This window comes from Leucoraja erinacea, chromosome 6 (assembly GCF_028641065.1).
Source record: "Leucoraja erinacea ecotype New England chromosome 6, Leri_hhj_1, whole genome shotgun sequence".
NCBI classification, from domain to species: domain Eukaryota; kingdom Metazoa; phylum Chordata; class Chondrichthyes; order Rajiformes; family Rajidae; genus Leucoraja; species Leucoraja erinaceus.
In genome coordinates, this window is record NC_073382.1 from 10,329,756 (window position 1) to 10,350,576 (window position 20,821).

General features: G+C 42.7%; 1 protein-coding gene across 6 annotated transcripts in view; it reads right to left on the reverse strand.

Moving 5' to 3' along the window:
- The window catches only part of LOC129697886 (F-BAR and double SH3 domains protein 2-like), a 213,732-nt gene that overhangs the window by 164,336 nt on the left and 28,575 nt on the right, over window positions 1-20,821 (reverse strand). For all 6 annotated transcript variants that reach the window (XM_055636596.1, XM_055636593.1, XM_055636595.1 and 3 more), the window contains exon 3: window positions 9,282-9,327. In XM_055636596.1, the coding sequence (XP_055492571.1) occupies window positions 9,282-9,327 (46 nt within the window). The remainder of the gene's footprint in view (window positions 1-9,281; window positions 9,328-20,821) is intronic.

Below are 20,821 nucleotides of genomic sequence, written 5' to 3' on the forward strand. Positions count from 1 at the left end.
ATCCAAAGTTACTCTAACTACCCAGTGAGATCACTGCCCACAAAGCTCATATAGTCTTCCTGCTTATAACTGCGCAGTCACACAGCACTTCTTTGTCTCTCTTCTGCTACCACAATGTTCCACACTGTTGTAAGGTAGCATAATAACACATTCAGACTTTCAATTCTGTACACTTTCAATTCTGGAACTCATAACATTTAATAGCCATGGTAAAATAAATGCTGAGTCAGGATTAAGCTGATTTCAATTAAATCCATTTTTATTACCAGGTATGCTTGGTCATGATTCATTTTACGAGAGTCAAAGTGAATCTTTCGATTAGTTTGATTTGAATTATAAATGTTAAACATATAATAACAGAGTAGTACTTGGCATGGAATTTTCTTGAACGATCTGATATACGATACGTCGTTAATGAAAATTTGTTCTCTCAACTCATTTTATATTATGCCTATATCAAAAAATTTAGCAACAAGGGCAATAAAATCACCTTTGAATCAGGAACTCTGTTCACTGTACACACACTAGCCATATGGCTCTACATTAAAAACAGCAAAAAACTGCCATAATTCAGACTGAAGCTTGGCACTGCTTGAGCTGCAAGCCTGACCATCTTAAACCAACCATAAGACATTAAATGATTCAATAAAGCATGAGAAAGCATTAGAGACATTTTCAGTACATATCCTTATTTATAAAGTAATGGGATATGCTGCAACAAAATAAGCCCAGGGTCCTCTATTGGATGACCTTTGAGCATTTAAAACATTAATTATGTTTCTTTCTCTCTCTCCATAGATGCTGCCTGGCTTGGTGATTATTTCCAACATTTCTTGTTTTAAAAAAAAATTATTAGAGCTTTTGCAAAACTGGCTAAACAAGGATAAATAAAACAGTTGGTATGGAATCTGAATGTTTTAATTTAACTCTTGTGCCTCAGTGCCAAAGTTTAGAAACCAGGCAAAGAAGCATTCAGGGCTTAAATTCCGAATATTTTAAAAAGCAACAAATAACAATCAAAGATATCAATTTTACATAGAGCTCGTTTAAAAGAAAAAGAGCTTGTTTTAAAACCTTTTAATTCAATGTTTAGAGAAATGGCAGAAGAGATTTAGTGCACCCTTGTTGTCTACTGTTCCTCTGCTCATTCTCACCAAAAGAACTGCAGATAATTAATTTAAAATGGTAAAAGGTTTTTTTTGGTTCATAAGTTATATCAGTACATTTGTTCTAAATAAAAATGACGACTTATTTCATGATTTCTAACAAACGCCCTGGTTTTTAAATTGACTAGCTCAACCAATGCAGCTTATTGGTGAAGGAAGCGTGTTCACTGCAGAAACATTAACATTTGAACAAATCAACATTAAAGCATCACACCAGGGAAACACCTGCAGTGTATCTAACACTTTTCTACATATTACTTTATAATCGGCTGCCTCAACAATGTGGGACACTGAATTATACTGTATTATACTGAATTATACGTATTATACTGAAGTACATCAGTGCCATTGCATTTTCCCATTTGAATTGATAATCAGGTGTCTAAAGGCCTAAAGCATTGAGAAATCCTAATATCTTCTGAAATCAAACTGAACTTCTGAACTTTTAACTTGGCAGTCGTAGCACTGGTTGACATCCTGATTCCCATTCAGACAGCAAAGATTATCTGACAACTCAGTGAATTGAGATACAGGGTGCTGAAAAATGCAAACAGTGGTCTAATCTTTCACTCTACCCACCACCTGTTTTGAAACCTGATGCTGGTCTCAAGTGTGTGAATTACATCCTTTGCTGCGAAAAAGAAAGTGGAATCCATAAACATTGCTATATTGCAAATAACCTTTGCTTCAACATTGGAAAGCATACTTCTGCTGATCCAGCCAAATAAATCTTGCCAAACTAATCAATCCAAAATCTTTTGGGAAGAGCAGAAAATTAACAAAAATCAGTCAACAATACAAGAATGTTCAATTAAATAATGTTCATCAACAGCCTCTAATGTTTTTACACATAAAACAATTGGACAACATTGATTTGAACTTTGCAATGAACCAAATCGAGCTCTGTTTTCCCCCTAATGTGAAGTACTTGTTGGTACAGGTGCACAACCTTTTATCCGAAAGCCTTGGGACCAGACACTTGTCGGATTTCGGACATTTTCGGATTTCAGAATGGAAGATTTTTAGCGTAGATTAGGTAGGTAGCGCGGGCGGCTTGAAAAGTCTGGAGCAGCTGCCTCCTCCCCAGAGACCGGGAGAATCATTGCATAAATGTTAGTCAGTTAGTTTGGAGGGATTTTATGTGGTGGTGATGGTGGAGGTGGAGTAGGGGTGAAGGGGGAAACTTTAATTCTTAGTCCCCTACCTGGTCGGCGACTCCCAACCTCGCGGAGCTGGGGGCTCCATCCGGCCGCGGGCGTCGCCGGTTGTAGCTCCGACCCCAGCAACTCTACCCCTGGCTGCGAGGCGTTCCAAATCCAGCGCGGCCCGCGGCCGGACGTCCCAGCTCCGGGAATGTCGGGAGTCGGCGGCGTCGCAGCGCTGGGACACCAGCGGGGAGCGGGCAATGCCTTACCGGGTCGCTGTGGCCGCCGACACACAACATCGCGGAGCGTCGCTGGATTTGGAGCCGCGCAGCTGGGGGCTCCGTCCGGCCGCGTACGGCGCCGGTTGGAGCTCCGACCCCGGCAACTCTACCCCTGGCTGCGCGGCTCCAAATCCAGCGCGGCCCGCGAATGTTGGGAGTCGGCGGCCACAGCGCTCCGGAGCTTGCCGCACGGCGACCCGGTAAGGCATTGCCCGCTCCCCGCTGGTATCCCAGCGCTGCGACGCCGCCGACTCCCGACATTCGCGGAGCTGGGGCGTCCGGCCGCGGGCCGCGCTGGATTTGGAGCGCCTCGCAGCCAGGGGTAGAGTTGCCGGGGTCGGAGCTACAACCGGCGCCGCCCGCAGCCCCACTGGCCACAGCGCTGCGGAGCTTACTGCACGGCGACCCGGTAAGGCATTGACCGCTCCCCGCCTCTCCGACCAGGTAGGGGACTAAGAATTAAAGTTTACCCCTTCACCCCCCTTCACATAAAAGCCCTCCAAACTAACTGACTAACATTTAAGCAATGATTTACAGATGTTTAAGCGTCTCCCGGTCTCCAGGGAGGAGGCAGCCGCTACAGTAGTACAGACCTGGGTTGACCGTGGGTCGTTTTGGGTCAAGTTTGGCGCCAAACGCGAGCTTTGGTGCGCAGACGACATCTGGAAAAAATGGCCGGTTTTCGGAGCTTTTCGGTTTCTGGAACTCCGGATAAAAGGTTGTGCACCTGTACTTCAAATAAAGATTGCTTTATTATTTCTTCTCACACCTTTACATTTATGTTCAATTTGCAAGGCAGTCTGTTGTACAACCCATATTCCTGGACTTCCATTCAACCGCAGATCCTTCCTTATGAAAGTACTAGAGAAAGCTTTGCTCCATCACTTGCAATAGTATTTTCTAATCATCTCAAGGTACTCCATTTGTCTTAATATTTCTACAATTCATGATGATCATGCTCTTGCCCCAGCAAATCCTTCACCTCTCATAAGTTACCCAATCTGCTGTTATGAATGCCAGTTATATTTCAAGATTTGAGTATGTATGTATTTACAACTAACTTAAAGCAGCTAAAAAATCTGAACCAGTTCAAGCACAAATTATGAAAAAACCTTTCTAAAGTTTTGCATAATGAACTTTAGTTCTTTCCCCCATTATGTAGCATTCCACTCACACTTCAATAGATCCAGGGAAAAGCTAAAATACTCTATTCTATTGCCTCTGTCCAGTTTCAATTTTCCAGATCTCATCTCATCAAATTTAAAACCCAAATCCACATTTTTCTTCAATTTCTCTTTATTTGAAAATGTATCAGAGGTGATTAATCTTCGCATAACATTGTAATTTATTTACATTGGTAATAAATCAGCTTATTTTCTGGATATTGTAGCTGATCAATCCACAAAATATTTACTTTTCACATGCGCCCACAAAAATAAAATCTTTGACAGTTCCATTCTTCAATATTGTCCGAACTTTATTTCCCCTTTTGGATACTTTGTCAAATATAGTCATCTTTCCTGAAATCTCAGTTGAACGTCTCTTTGTATCTCTACCCCTTAACTATGCTGCCCACGGCTGATGCCCTATCCAACATGCTTTTAAAATGCTTTCCTCTGATGGACAGTCAATCGGGAGCGTGGTTCTTCTCACCTTAAAGCACACGTAAGCTATCTAAGTTAAAATTTGTTCCATTACTGAGGCTCATTAAATTTGACTAAAAATATGCTACTTCTTTTGGCTTTCATAACCTCTGTCTTTAATCACAATTGTATTGCATAATAATAGTAGTCCAATCATTACTGTACTTGATTAAGAAAGAACTGCAGATGCTTGAAAAATCAAAGGTAGACAATAATGCTGGAGAAACTCAGTGGGTGAGGCAGCATTTATGGAGCAAAGGAATAGGTGACGTTTGGGGTCGAGACATTTCTTCAGACTGATGAGGTGGAGGGGGCGGGAAGAAAAAAGGAAGAGGTGGAGACTATAGGCTGTGGGATAGCTGAGAAGGGGAGGGGAAGGAGGGAGAAAGCAAGGACTACCTGAAATTGGATGACAGTTAAATGATGACAGTTAAATGATGACAGTTAAATGTATTAAGTGTCAGGCATTTTCCGGTGTTAAGTACTTCAAGGAGGATGGTATTGAAACCACTGGTTTTGATCTCCTCACTGCACAGTTGAAGGGAAATATTATACTTCTATCAACTAAAGTGAATCAACAAAATTGTTTCAATTTTAATGCTAGGATATCCACACTGAACAAAGACCGATAACATGAAGATCAAACTGAAGGAGGAGTGGAGTGGTGCAAGTGTGCATGCTAAAACAAAAGAACTGTTGGCCTCGAGTTCAGCTGCCGTGAAATAAAATAAAACACAAGTTATTGTACGGTCAAAATAAGCTCAGGTTCAACCCTATTTGGAGCACTGTTCAGTTGAGTACTGCACAATATCAAGGAAATTGTCGCCACATGCAGTACATATTTCTGTGAATTACATTGAAACTTTGTGTTAAACGATTCATTGTTTCCACTCTAGCAGACGTCTAGGGACAGTCTGACAGTTTAAACATCGTACTATGACCCATGAATTTGCCAGCAGCAGTACAATGAAAAAGAACACACAAAAACACAATAAAAATTTAACATAAACATCCACCACAGCATTTATCACTGTGGTGGAAGGCACAAAAATTGGCCAGTCCTCCTCCATTTTCCCCTATGGTCGGGACCACAACCCTCAGCAGCCGTCGCTGCGGGCATCCAGAGGAGAAGACAAGGTAATGACCAGGTAAGTCCTGAATAGGTGCCTCCCCACGTGTAGGCCGCAGGCAGGCAGTCGGAGATCTAAAGTCCCCGCCGTGCTGCAGCCGGAAGCACCGCAGGGCCGGCGGTTGGAGCTCCCCTCCAGGGGTCCCCGGCGAGGGATCCTGCTCCTGATGGTAAGTTCACGCCGCACCCGTGGTTGAAGTTGGCCTTGGGCCGGCGGTCGGAGCTCTTCTCCTCCCGGGTCCCCAACAAGGGATCCCAGGCCAGGGCGCCGCGCTGGCTGGCGCTTCAGGCTGCCGCGGGCCAGTGAACGGAGCACTCCCCTCCGGCGAGGGCTCGCTCGCGACGAGAGTCCACACTGCGCTGAAGCCCCGGGCATGTGTCCAGGAAAGGCCGGTCCTCGATGTTAGGCCACGGGGGATGCGACATGATGCGTGTTTGGTCCCAAAACACAGGAGGCTTGGTCCACCAACACAATAGTCCACCACTCACCCATAGCCCCCAACTGCACAGGCACAGCTCATTTCCCCTCATCCCCAGCACTCTCTCCCCCTCCTCTTCACCCTCCCTCACATCTCCCTCTCTTTCCCCTAGTCAGTCACTCCCTCCCTTCCTCCATAACTCCTCTCCCCTCCCTACCCCCCTTCTATCCCCCACTCCCCACCTCCTCCAACCCCCATCACAATCCCTCCTCACCTCCCCCACTGCCCCCCTCTCACTCTATTCCCCACTCCTCCCCTCCTCTCCTCCTATTCTCCTCCTCCCCCACTCTCCCTCCTCACCTCCCCTCTCCTTTTCCCCACCCTCAGTCACTCCCTCCATAACTCCTCTCCCCCTCTCCCTCCCCAGGATCTTGAGTGTTGCAGCTCCTCTCCTTTCTTGCGTGCCCTGGAGGAGCATCAGCCGTTGACGTGGATCCTCGGCTCGGCCCGGAAGCACCAGCAGCTACGGCTGCACCGGCGTGTGGGTGAGGTGGAGAGCTCGGAGAAAAGACAGAGAAAGACCCATGGGGGAAGAGTTTGGTAACACGGGGGAGGGGGGCGGGAGCCAGCGAGGGGGACCAGAGGGGAAGGGGCTGGACCTGCTGGCCGTTGTGATGGCAGTGCGTTTGTAATTCACAGCGGGTGCTGGACGCTCTCCTCCGCCGGGATCAGATTCTTCGCTTTCTGTTTGGCGACATCTCCTGCGCCGCACCACTTCCGGTCCCTCCGAAAATTGTGGTCCGTTTGGAGACTTCCGCTGGCCACCCTCAGCGTCCCTCAGCTCCAGCAAAGACGCGATGGCGCAGGAATGGGCGGACTGTCCCGCGGAGTGACAGAAGAGACCAATCCGCGTGGCGCTGACTGGCACGAGAGGAGATCGATATGCGCACACGCGGTTTTTAAGATTTTTAAACCTCACTAACTTTTACAATATACCACCGATCAGAACAAAACTTGTTACACTTGCAACACAGTACTGTTTTTGCACCAATAGAAAACGCGTAGACCGGAAGAGCTCAAGATAAGAGTTTTAGTTATGTGTAGATGATAAAAATACCATACAATTTATGAACTGAAACGTTTCAAATTAATAAACTGAAATTAATCATGAAAGATCTATAAGTAAATAGTGGATTTGTAAATTCAAGGTAATCATGAATCCAAGCTCAGTGTTATCTTCCACTTCAGAAACAGTTTGAATCAATCATGAAACCATTATGTAAGCCTTTAATGCACCTAACTGTAAACAATGCATGTTCAGGACCGCTGCTCTGATACAACAAAAGCTTTTCTTGATACATTTCAAACCTTGAAAGAAAAGGTTGACCTGATTCTTCATTTACAACCTTTGCCTCATGCTTGTCCGGTCTTTTCATTTTGATGACACCATTTAAGATCATTTTAGCTTCTCTAAACTATCCACACAAGTGCAGAACTATTCTGCTTCCTTCCTATTTCCCAGCTTCATTAAAGATCAAAATTCTTTCTCTTGCCCGCAGATAGAGACTGAAGAGCACAGCGGTGTCAGCAAAGGTAGAGGTGTGGTCACGGGATTGCTGCAAATCGGTGGACTGGGCCACGTTCAGGGATTCATCAGCAGACCTGAATGAATGTGCCACGGTCGTCACTGACTTCATAAAGAAATGAGTGGATGAATGTGTATTCTTTACAAGTTTGTTCCAACCAGACGTCCTGGACTTTTAATCTGCTGAGGGTTAGATCTACAGCATATACAGTAACTACCGATCCATCATCATACATGTCTAGATTTGACCTTCTGGAAACCAGCACAAGCTCAACAATTCTGGACTAATCTGGAGTCGTCGACAGATGCTTGACGGTTATGTCAGGGCTTGCATCCTATTAGGAGAAGCCAGGTAGCATAAGTGGCAGTGGCATAATTTCACATGAGCTCAATGCCTTCTATGAACACCTAGATTTGGCTCCACAGTCCTGTAATCTCAGTCTCCGAGGCCAACATTGGAGTATCCTTCAAACAATCATTGACTTCAGAAAGGGGAAATTGGAAGACCACATGAAAATTTTCATTGGTGGATTGGTGGTGGAGAGATGAGGCAGCTTTGAATTTCTGGGCAATAAAATCTTGGATTGCCTTCCCTGGGAACAGCACATGGATGTAATTATGAAGTAGATAGAAATCATAAAGGTGGTGCACCAGAACCTCTACTTTCTTCAAAGTTTAAATAAATTTGACATGACTGAACACAGGCACCTAATTTTACATGGGGGTTACTCGCTTGAAATCCAGCGCACAAATCAAAAATCATGTAAATCAAACATTCCAGGCACTGCACACAACTATACTGCCATAAGGTTGCAGACATAAATTTGAGCGAATGATTCTGAAAACAGGAGCACGCAAATTAAACTTTGGTAATTAAGCAATCACGTATTCTAAAAACATGTAAATCAAGCTTGCATGAAATGCGACGTGCCTGTACTCTCACAAAATTTGACAGATGTACTACCTGCAGATGAAACTATCCTGACTGGTTGTATAATGGCCTAGTACAGCAACTGCAATGCACAGGAATGCAAGGGCTTGCAAAAGTGGTGGACAGCCCCGTCACTCATGGGCATTGCCCTCCACATCATCGAAAGCATCTACACGAGGCGTATCTACAAGATGTTGGCATCGATTATCATGGATCACCGCCATTCAGACCATGCCCTCTCCTTGCTGCTACCATCAGGCAGGAGTTGTAGAGGCTTGAAGTCACACACCAGTACACTTATGCCCCTGTCCCACTTAGGAAACCTGAACGGAAACCTCTGGAGACTTTGCGCCCCACCCAAGGTTTCCGTGCGGTTCCTGGAGGTTGCAGGTAGTGAGACTGACAAAAACCTCTGGGAACCGCACGGAAACCTTGGGTGGGGCGCAAAGTCTCCAGAGGTTTCCGTTCAGGTTTCCAAAATGGGACAGGGGCATTAGAAACATCTACTTTCTTACAATTCTGAGATTCTTGAACCGACCTACACAACCCTAACTCTGCCTCAGTAATGGAATACTACAGATTTGCACTACCATGTACCTTTTAATCCAATGGTATATTTTTGCACTAACGTCATTTTTTTGTACATCTTTACACTTAGTGAATTTATGTACAATGTGTGTTCTTGGATGTTGTCCGAGTCTACATGCCTGTGAGGCTGCTACATGGTTTTTCTTGCACCTATATAACTCAAAATACTTGCATATGACAATAAACCCGAACTGACTCAATCGTAGTTTCCAACTACCACTGTCAATTATTTTTTCTCCTTTCAAGAACAAACCTTACTGTCTTTCATTTTACTTTCGAGTCCTTTGCAACATTTGACTATTCATTTTCAGAACATGAGAAATAGCAAGAGCTAACACTCCTGAGCCTACCTCTATTTAACAATATTTTTAAAAGGAAATCACTCACACCTTACCTGAGCATAATCCTTCTCAATTGCGATTCTTTTCTGACTGAAAGACCTATAAGAGAATGAACAAGATTATTAGCCATACACTTGCAATTATACAATGTTCATCACAGCAGATTGAGTCAAATCGGAACACTGCTTCAGACTGATTGGAGTGGAGGGGGAGGGAGCAACAAGTGGATAGAGGTGAAGGGTGTTGATTGTCTGATGGATGGAGCAAGTGACAAAGACATAAGGTGAAAAGGAGTCAGTGTTAGATAAGGCGAGGCAAGAAGGATTGAAATGTAAAGACGGAGGGAGAGATGGGGACGTGGGGAGGGGAAAGAGGGAGAATAAAGGGAAATGGAGGATTTAGGGATGGGAGACGAGCGTATGAAGGGGGGGGGCACAGTGACTGGGAGTTGATGGGGGCCACAGGAATGAGGGGGTGGGGGTTATTGCTTGAAGTTGGTGAATTCAATGTCCAAATGTTCCTTTCCCAACGTCCCACCTATCCTGTTCCTTTTACTCCACCTCCTGCATAGAAACATAGAAATTAGGTGCAGGAGTAGGCCATTCGGCCCTTTGCACCGCCATTCAATATGATCATGGCTGATCATCAGTATCTCTCCAACCCCCTGATCCCCTTAGCCACAAGGGCCCATCATCTTAAATTAGCCAATATGGCCTCAACTACCCTCCAGAGATTCACCACCTTTTACTTTCACCTCTTTACCCTTGACCCCCCCTTTCCCACCCTTCCCCCCATACCCATATCCCTCCCACTGACTTTACATTTCTTTTTTTTCCTCACTGTCACTCTTTGGTCCCCTTTTCATCTTTAGCCTTTATCACTACCTCTACTCATCCCACAAACACCCTCTGCAATCACCTATCACTTGCTAGGCTTAACCCCACCACTCCGTCTCTTTCCAAGCTTTCTCTTTCCCCTTCCCATCAGTCTGAAGAAGGTTTTTTACCCAAAAGGTTATCTGTCCATTACCTCCAAGAGGTTGCCTAGCCCAAGTAGGATAACAATATTTAAAAGACATTTGCATAGTAACATTGTTAGGCAATCTTTAGAGTGATATGGGTCAAAAGTGAGTAGGTGGGACAAGTGTAGATGGGACATCTTGGATCAGTATATGCAAGTTGGGCTGGGAGTTGATGAAAACCCTGAAATATTCAAATATGTATCAGCAGAACTTATTTCATACTTGCAGTTAAGGGATCAGGTAAAAATGAGGAAATTACAATTTTCCTCATGTCACTGGAGCTCTTGAAGTCTCAGAGGTCTCAGAGAATCCAATTTCCTCCACTTACTTCCCTCTAACCTATTCTCTCATACATGCTTATTAACATACAGGAAAGCAGGAAGGTCATTTAACCCTCAACTAAAGGCCTTCTTTCACATTCTCACCATCAGTGGCCTGTTGTGGCAACAGAAATTCAAGTGGCGAAAAGAATGTTAAAGGTGCAGCACAATCTTAAATCCTCAATGTAATTCATATGTTGATTTAAATGTTTTGCAAAAGATTTAATGCTTGAAATAACTTTGCACTAATATTTCACTAAACACAGAAACAGTGACTTTAAAAACAGGATTTCTAAAAAGACAAACCACTGCTAAACCAGCTTTAATTCCACATAAATAATCATGTGAATGCGGGCAATAAAACCAGAAAAACTCCAATTTAGAAATCCAAGCCTAGAGCATTCAATGACAGCTGAGCTACTGATCAAAATCAAATAAACTTGGAATAAAAGCTATTCTACTGTCATGAATTTCATGCTCCAACATTCCAGACCACTTTCTGGAATCAAAGAGATATCAGAGACATAACGGATGACAGATGCTGGAATCTTGAGCAAAAAAAAAGTGCTGGAGGTACTCAGCAGATCAGGCAGCATCTGTAGAGGGAAAACGGACTGATGATGTTTTGGGTCGGGACCCTCCTTTGGAGATCTGAGGGCTGTGTTATCTGGTGAACATCAGGGAACGAGATAAAGCTACCATTAACAATACCATGGCAGTCATTTCTCAAAGTTTCAGCATCTATTTTTGTAGGTATAGTGGATTCATCATTTGAACCTCAACTCCACTTTGCTGCCTAACCCTCATACTTATCAAGCTTCTATCCATTTCTGTTTAAGAAGGAACTGCAGATGCTGGAAAATCGAAGGTACACAAAAATGCTGGAGAAACTCAGCGCGTGCAGCAGCATCTATGGAGCGAAGGAAATAGGCAACGTTTCGGGCTGAAGAAGGGGTTCGGCCCGAAACATTGCCTATTTTCTTCGCTCCATAGATGCTGCTGTACCCGCTGAATTTCTCCAGCATTTTTGTGTACCATCTATCCATTTCTGCCTGACAAATATTCAGATTCTGCTTTCACTGCCTTTTAAAAGAGCTCTAAAGATCCTTCTAGATTACATTTTACCCCTTTAGAGATTAATGGCCCCTTAAACCCTTGCCCCATGTCTGAAGTGGGTGATTCTGTATATTTAAATAGTGAATTTCCTGTTCCAAATTATTTGATAAGGGGAACATCCTCCCCACATACACTTAGTCAAGACGCCTCAGGATTTTACATCTCTTAGCAATACCCTTTCATTCTTAGCTCCAGTAAATACAAGGCTAGCATGTCTAGAGAGTCAGAGTTGTACACCATGGAAACAGGCCCTTCCTTCGGTCCAACTCGCCCATGTTGACCATGATGTCTACGTGAGCTTGTCCCATTTGCCTGTGTTTGGCTCATTTCACTTAACCTTTTCCATGCATATACCTGGATAAATGCCTTTTAATCCTGCTTCCTCTGACAGCAGCTTCCCTCTGCCCACCACTGTCTGCATGAGAAAGATGCCCCTCAGGTCCTCTCTGCAAATGGGGAAAATACTATGATAATCCACCTTATCTGTGCCTTTCATGATTTTACATACTTCCATAAGGTCACTCCTCTGTCTCCTACCTCATCCTAGCTATCTCTCATCATAATTCAAGCCCTCCAGCCCTGAAAATATCCCTGCAAATCATTTATTCACCCTTTCCAACTCAATAACATTCTTCGTATAGTATGGTAACCAGAATTGCATAGAATACTCCACATGCAGTCTCACCAATGTAATATACGCTTGTAACTTGATGTCCCAATTTCTGCACTCAATGCCCTGACCGATGATGGCAAGCGTGCCAAGAACCTTCTTTACCACCCTTCCAGGGGCTATGATGTGACCAGACAAACTCACTATCGTGTTCTTAACTCTTGCAGATACAAGCCCAGTTTGATAAAGCATCTCACTCTTTCAATTTCAAACCTCATTAATCAGCCAAACGGCTTATTGTTTAAGAGCGAGGAACAAAGATGATCAATCTTCTCTTCATTTAATGTTCAAGTAATGAACTTACATTGAAGTCATAAGTGATGAGGAAGTACCACTTTGATCAACCCAATCCAAATAGAAGAATGAAGAGGTAATTATAGAGTAAATTGGACCCGTAAATGAAAGAATAGCAGACACCTGTAAATTAAGCAGCTTAATTTTCAAATGCATAATTTAATACATGGGAACAAAATGAAAGAACTAAAATCAATATGTATTCAAAATTGTGAGGAATTTTGATCAAATAAACAAAGTATTTCACCTGAAAACTAAATGCAATCTCAATATAGCAGGGTGACAGGAGCAGACCTTAACAATTGAGAGGAAACTAATATTCATGTAATTTCCAGATTTATTTCTTTTTTTTCCAGAACGTTTTAGGCTTAAAAAGACTACAAAATTGAGAAAAATCACAATAGTTTAGTATCTCAGATGGAACAAGAATACTACAAGTAGGAGGAGAAATGGAAGGTGGAGTAGGAAAGACTTTTGGAAAAGGAACTGCATTTCTGAAATGGGAGCTATATGCACAGCATAGAACAAGCAGCTTCCTAATGGGCTTGTCCCACTTATGCGATTGTCAGTAGCCCAAAAAACTGGGAACTGGAACGGCGTCTGTCAGAGTGGAACACACACACGCACACGTAAAAGTGTAAATTTGACGTGAAAATCTTTCATAATGTTGAAAGATTTTCACGAGTTACCAAGTATCCCGAGTACCTGCCGTTAGTGTTACGAGTTCCGACGTTCCCGCTACTTTAATTCCACGTGATTACCACAAGTTTGATTTGTTTTAAACCACAGATCACTCGTGGGTGGACTCGCACCGTAAGACAGGGATTTAAGAATGGTATGAAAAAAATGAAGACATTGTTGCAAAGTTCATTGGTTTCTACAGCTTTCACAAAGGATCACTAAAACATGAGAGTGAGAAACAAGTTTCAAGAACATGTATGTAATAAGCTATAGAAGAAAGAGTAATTCAAATAAAATTTAGTCCCTTATAGGACGAGACCAGGGAGTTAATAAATAGGAATTTGGAAATGTTGACACTTTAGGCAAATATAGACGATGAGTCTAAAAGTATCATATTAATATAAAATGAGGGAGTAAATGGAAGAGAGGAAAGTACTAAAACAATTATCACTTGCCAGTATGAGGAAAACTGATGGACCTGAATGAAGTCTGACCATCTCCATTGACTACAGCAATAATGCATTGATAGTGATCGTCTAATTTTCCAGTCAAGAGAGGGAGACAGTGGGAAACTGTCAATTTGCTCATTGTCTTGGGAAATGGAAAATGATGGAATCTATTATTTACAATGTGGCAGCAGAATTATAATGTATTCACGTGGAGTCAACATGGTTTTATGAAAAGGAATGTATGTTTGATAGATTGATTAGAGTACTTTGAGGGTGCAATATGCAGAATAGATAATGTAGAACCAATAGGTTACACAAAAAAGCTGGAGAAACTCAGCGGGTGCAGCAGCATCTATGGAGCGAAGGAAATAGGCAACGTTTCGGGCCGAAACCCTTCTTCAGAACCAATAGATGTGTTATCAGATTTCTAAAACACATTGAATAGGGTGCCACATAAAAGTATCCAAAAGTATGAATGGAAGAAAAAGAGCAAAACTTTGTGGCATTAGCAGTGATGATATACCTAGTGAACTGGCTGACTAACAGAAAACAATATTGGGCTAATAAGGTCATTTTCATGTTGGCAATCACAGGAGCGTGCCAAAGGGATTAATGCCAAACCCTCAACGACACTATTAATAACTTGGATGAAGAGACCAAAAATACTGTAGCCAAATTTGTTGATGGCACAAAGTTAAGTAACAATGTAAATTGAGGCAAAAGCACAAAGTTGGCAAAAAGTTAGAGAACCACAAATTTGGCAGAAAAATATGAAGAGTGAGATTATCCATCATGGAAGCAAGTAATTATGAAATGTGGAGAAATTGCAGCGTTGTTGTACAAACGGTTCTGGATGCCAAACGGCCCGAACGTTAGGAAGCAAGTATGGTAAGTAATTGAGAAGACAAATAGAATTACAAATTTTATTGCAAAGTGATTGAGGCTTTGCAACAAATACGGGGGTGGTGTAAGGCCACACCTGGAATACTGTAACAATTTTCACATTTAAGGGATAAATAGCTGGAAACAGCACAGAGACGATTCAGTAAGTTGATTCCTGGGATGAAGGGTTGACATATAATGAAATGTTGAGTTTGTTGGGTCCATACTCAATGTAGTATAAAGTGAGGTACGGAGGCAGGGAGATACTGAGAGAAGTTTTCACCTCATTGAACAAATAAGATATAAGGGCAGAGTTTCAGATTAAGAGGTTGCACCTGCAAAAAGATGGAGAATTCTTCAATGATCTAAAATACCTGGAACACTAGCATAGAAAGCTGCAAAGGCAGAGTAATTTAATATATTCAAGACCCATTTTTTTGATTAGAGTAATATTTGTTTCTAGAAGGAAAATGGATTACTGGCCAAGAAATTATTAACCCTGATATCATCAAATTTTGGACCAGATTTGAGTGGCTAAATGGCCTACTTTTCCTTCTATTCCTCATGCTCACATCCTTACAGATAACAAAGTAGAGGTGAAATTCCAACCAGATAACGATAGCACAAGGGGTCACATTTGAAAAGCAGAATGCTTAAGACTGCAGGAGTAATGGTGCAGCAGTGGAGATGGACTCCATACCAGGCCTTGGTTATGAATAGGTAAGAATGGAGCTATGTAAGCTCAGTTCCAGATGCTGTGGCCCAAGGCATTGAAGGTGTAGGTTCAAAAGAGATAGGGATGGGAAAAACAGTACAATGCATTCTCTTCGAATGGTTCAGGGCTGTTTCAGTACTGAACTATAGGGATTCAAGTCAAGTCAAGTCAAGTTTATTCGTCACATACACATACGAGATGTGCAGTGAAATGAAAAGTGGCAATGCTCGCGGACTTTGTGCAAAAAGACAAATAGACAAACAACCAAACAAACTATAAACACAATCATAAACACACACATATTCTTTTACATATTAAATATTGGAAGGAAAAACATTCAGTAAAGTTAGTCCCTGGTGAGATTTACAGTCCGAATGGCCTCTGGGAAGAAACTCCTTCTCAACCTCTCCATTCTCACAGCCTGGCAACGGAGGCGTTTGCCTGACCATAGCAGCTGGAACAGTCCGTTGGGTGGAAGGGGTCTCCCATGATTTTGTTGGCTCTGGAGTTGCACCTACTGATGTATAGTTCCTGCAGGGGGGCGAGTGAAGTTCCCATAGTGCGTTCGGCTGAACGCACTACTCTCTGCAGAGCCTTCTTGTCCTGGGCAGAGCAATTCCCAAACCAGATGGTAATATTTCTGGACAAGATGATTTCCTCAGCCGCTGCGTAGAAGCACTGGAGGATCCTCGGAGACACTGGGATCCTCGGAGACACTATTTAAAACAGCCCACCCTATCCACAGGATCCCCATTTAATCTCAATGGTGTGTACATCCTCGGATGATGTGCCCTCCTAAAGTCCACGATCAGCTCCTTCATTTTTTTGATGTTCAAGAGGAGGCTGTTATCCTGGCACCAGAGTGCTAGATCAACCACCTCCTCCCGGTAGGCCTTCTCATCGTTGTCTGAGATCAGGCCCACCACCACAGTGTCATCAGCAAACTTAATTATTAAGTTGGAGCTGAACCTAGCCACACAGTCATGTGTGTACAGGGAGTACAATAAGGGTCTGAGGACGCAACCCTGGGGCGATCCTGTGCTCAATGTAATCGATGTATTCCCTCCCATCTTGACTACCTGGGGCCTGGCGGTGAGAAAGTCCAGGACCCAGGCACACAGGGAGGTGTTGGGACTATCGTGTTGAAGGCTGAACTGAAGTCTATGAACAGCATCCTCACATAGCCCCCCTTCCGGCTGTCAAGATGAGAGAGAGCGTTGTGCAAAACTTGGGAGACCGCATCGTCCGTGGATCTGTTCGGACGGTATGCGAACTGCAACGGGTCCATGTTGCAAGGGAGGAAGGCGCAGATGTGTTTTCAGACATGATGGTGGGATAGCTTTGAGACAATTTCAAGTATTTTACTGAGGTTTGGGAAGCTGGAGATAATGCATTTCCTTGCAATGACAAAGAGATCGTTACCCTACTATCTTTTTTGTTAATCAATAAAGCTGCTCTATAATTTATTCATTTCTCTTTTGACCAAAATTACCCAGTTCCTTGTATACCTCAACAATATACCTCAATGTATTCCTTTAGAAGGCAATGAAGTTCAGCAACATCAATGCAATTATAGTATTGGCCAATGGTGCACGATACTTTAGATTTTGGGCAGTTCTTAAGGGATGCTTCCTCCTTTCCCAAGCAGCATGTGCAAGACCAATAAACAAGAAAAAATGTTTAATTTGAGCATATTAAGTTTTAGAATAATTAGGAGGGAAGTGATTGCGAATGCTTTTAAAATCAAAGCTATCTTGTAACAGTATTATATCCTCAATTTTGTTTGTTTGATGTGAAAATATCCATCACCTATACTACTCTCATACCCATTTGGCTCCGAGTCATGTAGCTGATAATTTAATCATTTACAACCATTGCACCAGGAACTCCACCATCAGCCTAGTTGGAGATGTAGAATCTTAGAGAATACATGGAATTTGAAGACATTTCCATAACAAGATGGTTTTGTACAGGTCAAAAAATGTTATAAAACTTCCTGTGGAATAAATTCCTGTGTACACAGTATCTCATCTTCATTGAAAATGACAATGGTCCATAAAAAATGAAGTTCTGATGAAAGAGCATTGAGCTGAAAGGTCCTCTCTCCCTCTCCATAGACGCTGCCTGCATTTTCAATATTTGTCATTTTATTACTAACAGCTGGACCCAACTGAAGGATTTCCTTTTTGTTACATAGCTTTTCATAAAAGCCACGTAAAGTCAAAGATCAATAGGTAGAGAAATAAATAAATAAAGCGTATAGTGACCTAAAAGTACTCCTCCCTCTAAAAATACTACTCTTCAGTAAACTAGTTTTAACTATAATGCAGTTTATCTCAGGCAGCTTAATGATTCATTGACTTACCATGTGGTGCATTTTTATGGCCCAACCCATCCTTGGGATTTTAAATGCCACGCTATTATATCCTCGAGTTGTGTGTGACATGCATTACAAATTAATGCAAACTTCAGAACAGGAATCACTATGGCAAATAGTGAAACCAACATTTAGAATCTCTTTGTTGAACAGTTGACTTCTAGACCAAATGGAATTGTTTACTCAAAATCATCACTCGTATGAATATTTGTGCATGTAATTGTCAAATAATTTATCGTGGGCCAAAGGCCTGTTTTAATGCTGTACTGTTTTATGTGTATGTTCATGCTGATGATTTCAGTGCAATAGATTTCAACAATATGGGGTTTGCGAGAGCCTGTTCAAGAGAAAAATAATGGGATAGCTTTGACTCAATCAGCCAAATGGCCTTCTTATTGCCATAAGAAATGGGATAAAATTAAAAAAATTGCCTCACACGCCTTTGAAACTTCAAGCCTCCTGAGTGCGTAACTTCCCGGAATAGCTATTCCATGATGATTCAGTCAATGATTTTGTTTATTTTTTGGCTACGAGCCCCATATAAAGGTTTGCGGCATGCCAATCCATTAAAATATTTTTTCATCTAGAAATCCACCACTGCTTCACTTTTTTTGCCCCTTGTGACATTATATCAGTTAATGAGAATACAGGATTTAACAGTTTTTACCAGTGCCAAATTTATTGTCTCGTGTGACCCTACAGACATAAAACAAGTGTTAACTTCCTTATTGTTTTTTTCGCAGCTGACGACAGCGACTAAAATTTCTATTAGCTAATCTGTTGCTCTTGGAGAAAGATTTTTTCAAGTGTAGAGAAAGAAATGTTCCCTTTCAAAGTTTTTCAAAATCAGCGAAACTCCCTTCCTGTTTACACAAAGCAAAATACATCAGGGGTTCCAAACCATAGGTGGGGTGGGGAGAAAAATGACAAAAATTTAGCTTTGAGGGGTATTTCTCAATAGCTGATACTCTTTTTCGTTTTTGTGCACTTAGGATGTGGTGTTGAATGTATGCACAGCTTGGTTCACACGTAATCAGTCACCTTCACAAACTTTTATTCAGTCTTTCAGCTATAAGCCTTTGCTAGTTTCATCAAGTCACAGAAGCCAATTTTTTTTGCCATTGTACCAATAGCAATTTCTTGCCATCATTTCTTCAATTCCAGTCCTTTTCCTGGTTTACAGGGCTTGAAATTAACGGTTGCCTGGGTGGCAATTGCCACCTAAAGACCCGCTAGGCAACCTAAAAGCTGTGCCATTTTGCCCGGATTGGCAAGCCTGCCATTCAACTCTGAACGGGCCCCCCTCTCTTTCACTCTCCGTCTATGCCCGTCATCCGTGTCCGGGCCGCCGGGCTCCGCTTGCCAACGGTTCCTCATCCGCCAGCACGGTCGGCCGCCTTGCACATGCGCACAACCACGGCCAGCACATCATCGGCCGCCCTGCACATGGGCACTGCCACGGCAACTGGTCAGCGCAGAGCACTTTCTCCCTCCCTTTGCATTGTGGAAGGTCTGGCCGCTATTGCTGTCCTGTCGCCGCCTCGCCATGACCGCTGAAAGCCAACGCAGAATCACTCTCTGGAGCTGGAGTAACTCCCTGGAGTAACACTTGCTTCAGGGAGCAAGAGTTACTCCAAAAATATTCCAAATGGAATTTAAACTGGAGGTGATGAAGGGTCCTCCACCAAACTCTGAACAATAACAGCCTATTGCACTTTATCTGTTTATTTATTGTGTATATATATGGTCTATGGTATATAGACACACTGAACTTTTATCTCCTGTTCTGTATTGTGTTTACATATTCTGCTGTGCAGCAGCAAGCAAGAATTTCATTGTCCAATCTGGGACACATTACAATAAAATTCTCAACTCTTGACTTGGACTTAAGCAAAAAAGGGTTCTTGAGGAAAAAAAGAGCTACCTTAAATCTAGTTGCATCTGGTTGGGTAACTATGGTATGGTGAAGACTATTCCATGCTTTAATTGTGCGAGAGAACTCCATGGTGCAGCCAGCATCTCTGGATAGAAGAAATCGGGTGACATTTTGGGTACAGGTCCTTCTTTAGACTCCCTCGAGTTTTAGTGTTTTAGTTTAATCTAAAGACACAGCGTGGAAACAGGCCCTTCGGCTCATCGAGCCCACTCTGACCACCGATCACCCGTACACTAGTTCTATCCCACACATTAGTGATGCAAATCAACAGTGTTTTATTCTCTCACGTCCCAGTTAGAACAATGAAATCCTTACTTGCAGCAGCAGCACAACAGAATATGTAAACATAGTACTCTGTAAACAATGTTATAAACGAGAAAACAAAACAGTGTTCTATTGTATAGTATCGTGTGTGTAGGAAAGAACTGCAGATGCTGGTTTAAACTGAAGATAGACACAAAAAGCTGGAGTAACTCAACAGGTCAGACAGAATCTCTGAAAAATATTATGTTTTGGGTTGGGTCTGAAAAAGGTTCCTGCACACCTTTGGAATGTGGAAGGAAACAAGAGCACCCGGAGAAAACCCATGCGATCAAAGGGAAAAGGAGTAAAATCCATACAGACAACACCCATATTCAGGATCAATTCCAGGTCTCTAGTACTTTTAGGCAGCAACTTTATGGCCAATGTACTGCCCCATAGCCTTGAACTGAATTAAAACATACAGTAGCTGCAAAGGGGGACATAGCTTCACTTAGAAATTTAAGACCGAAAATGGAGAGTTTTTTAATTTAGTAACCTAAGTTATCAACGTATAATTTTTGGGTGTTAGAAAACAAAATATAGTGGCACAACTGGTAGACTTGCTGCCTCACACGCCAGAGATCTTTGTTCGATCCTGTCCTCGGGCACTGTCTGTGTTGAATTTGCACATTCTCCCTGCAAGCGTGTGGGTTTCCTCCCACATCGCAAAGTTGTTTCGGCTTTGTAGGTTAACTTGTATCTGTAAAATTGCCTCTAATGTGTAGGGAGTGGGTAAGGAAAGTGGGATAACAGAACTTGTGTGAATGGGTAGACAAAAATGCTGGAGAAACTCAGCGGGTAAGGCAGCATCTATGGAGCGAAGTAAATA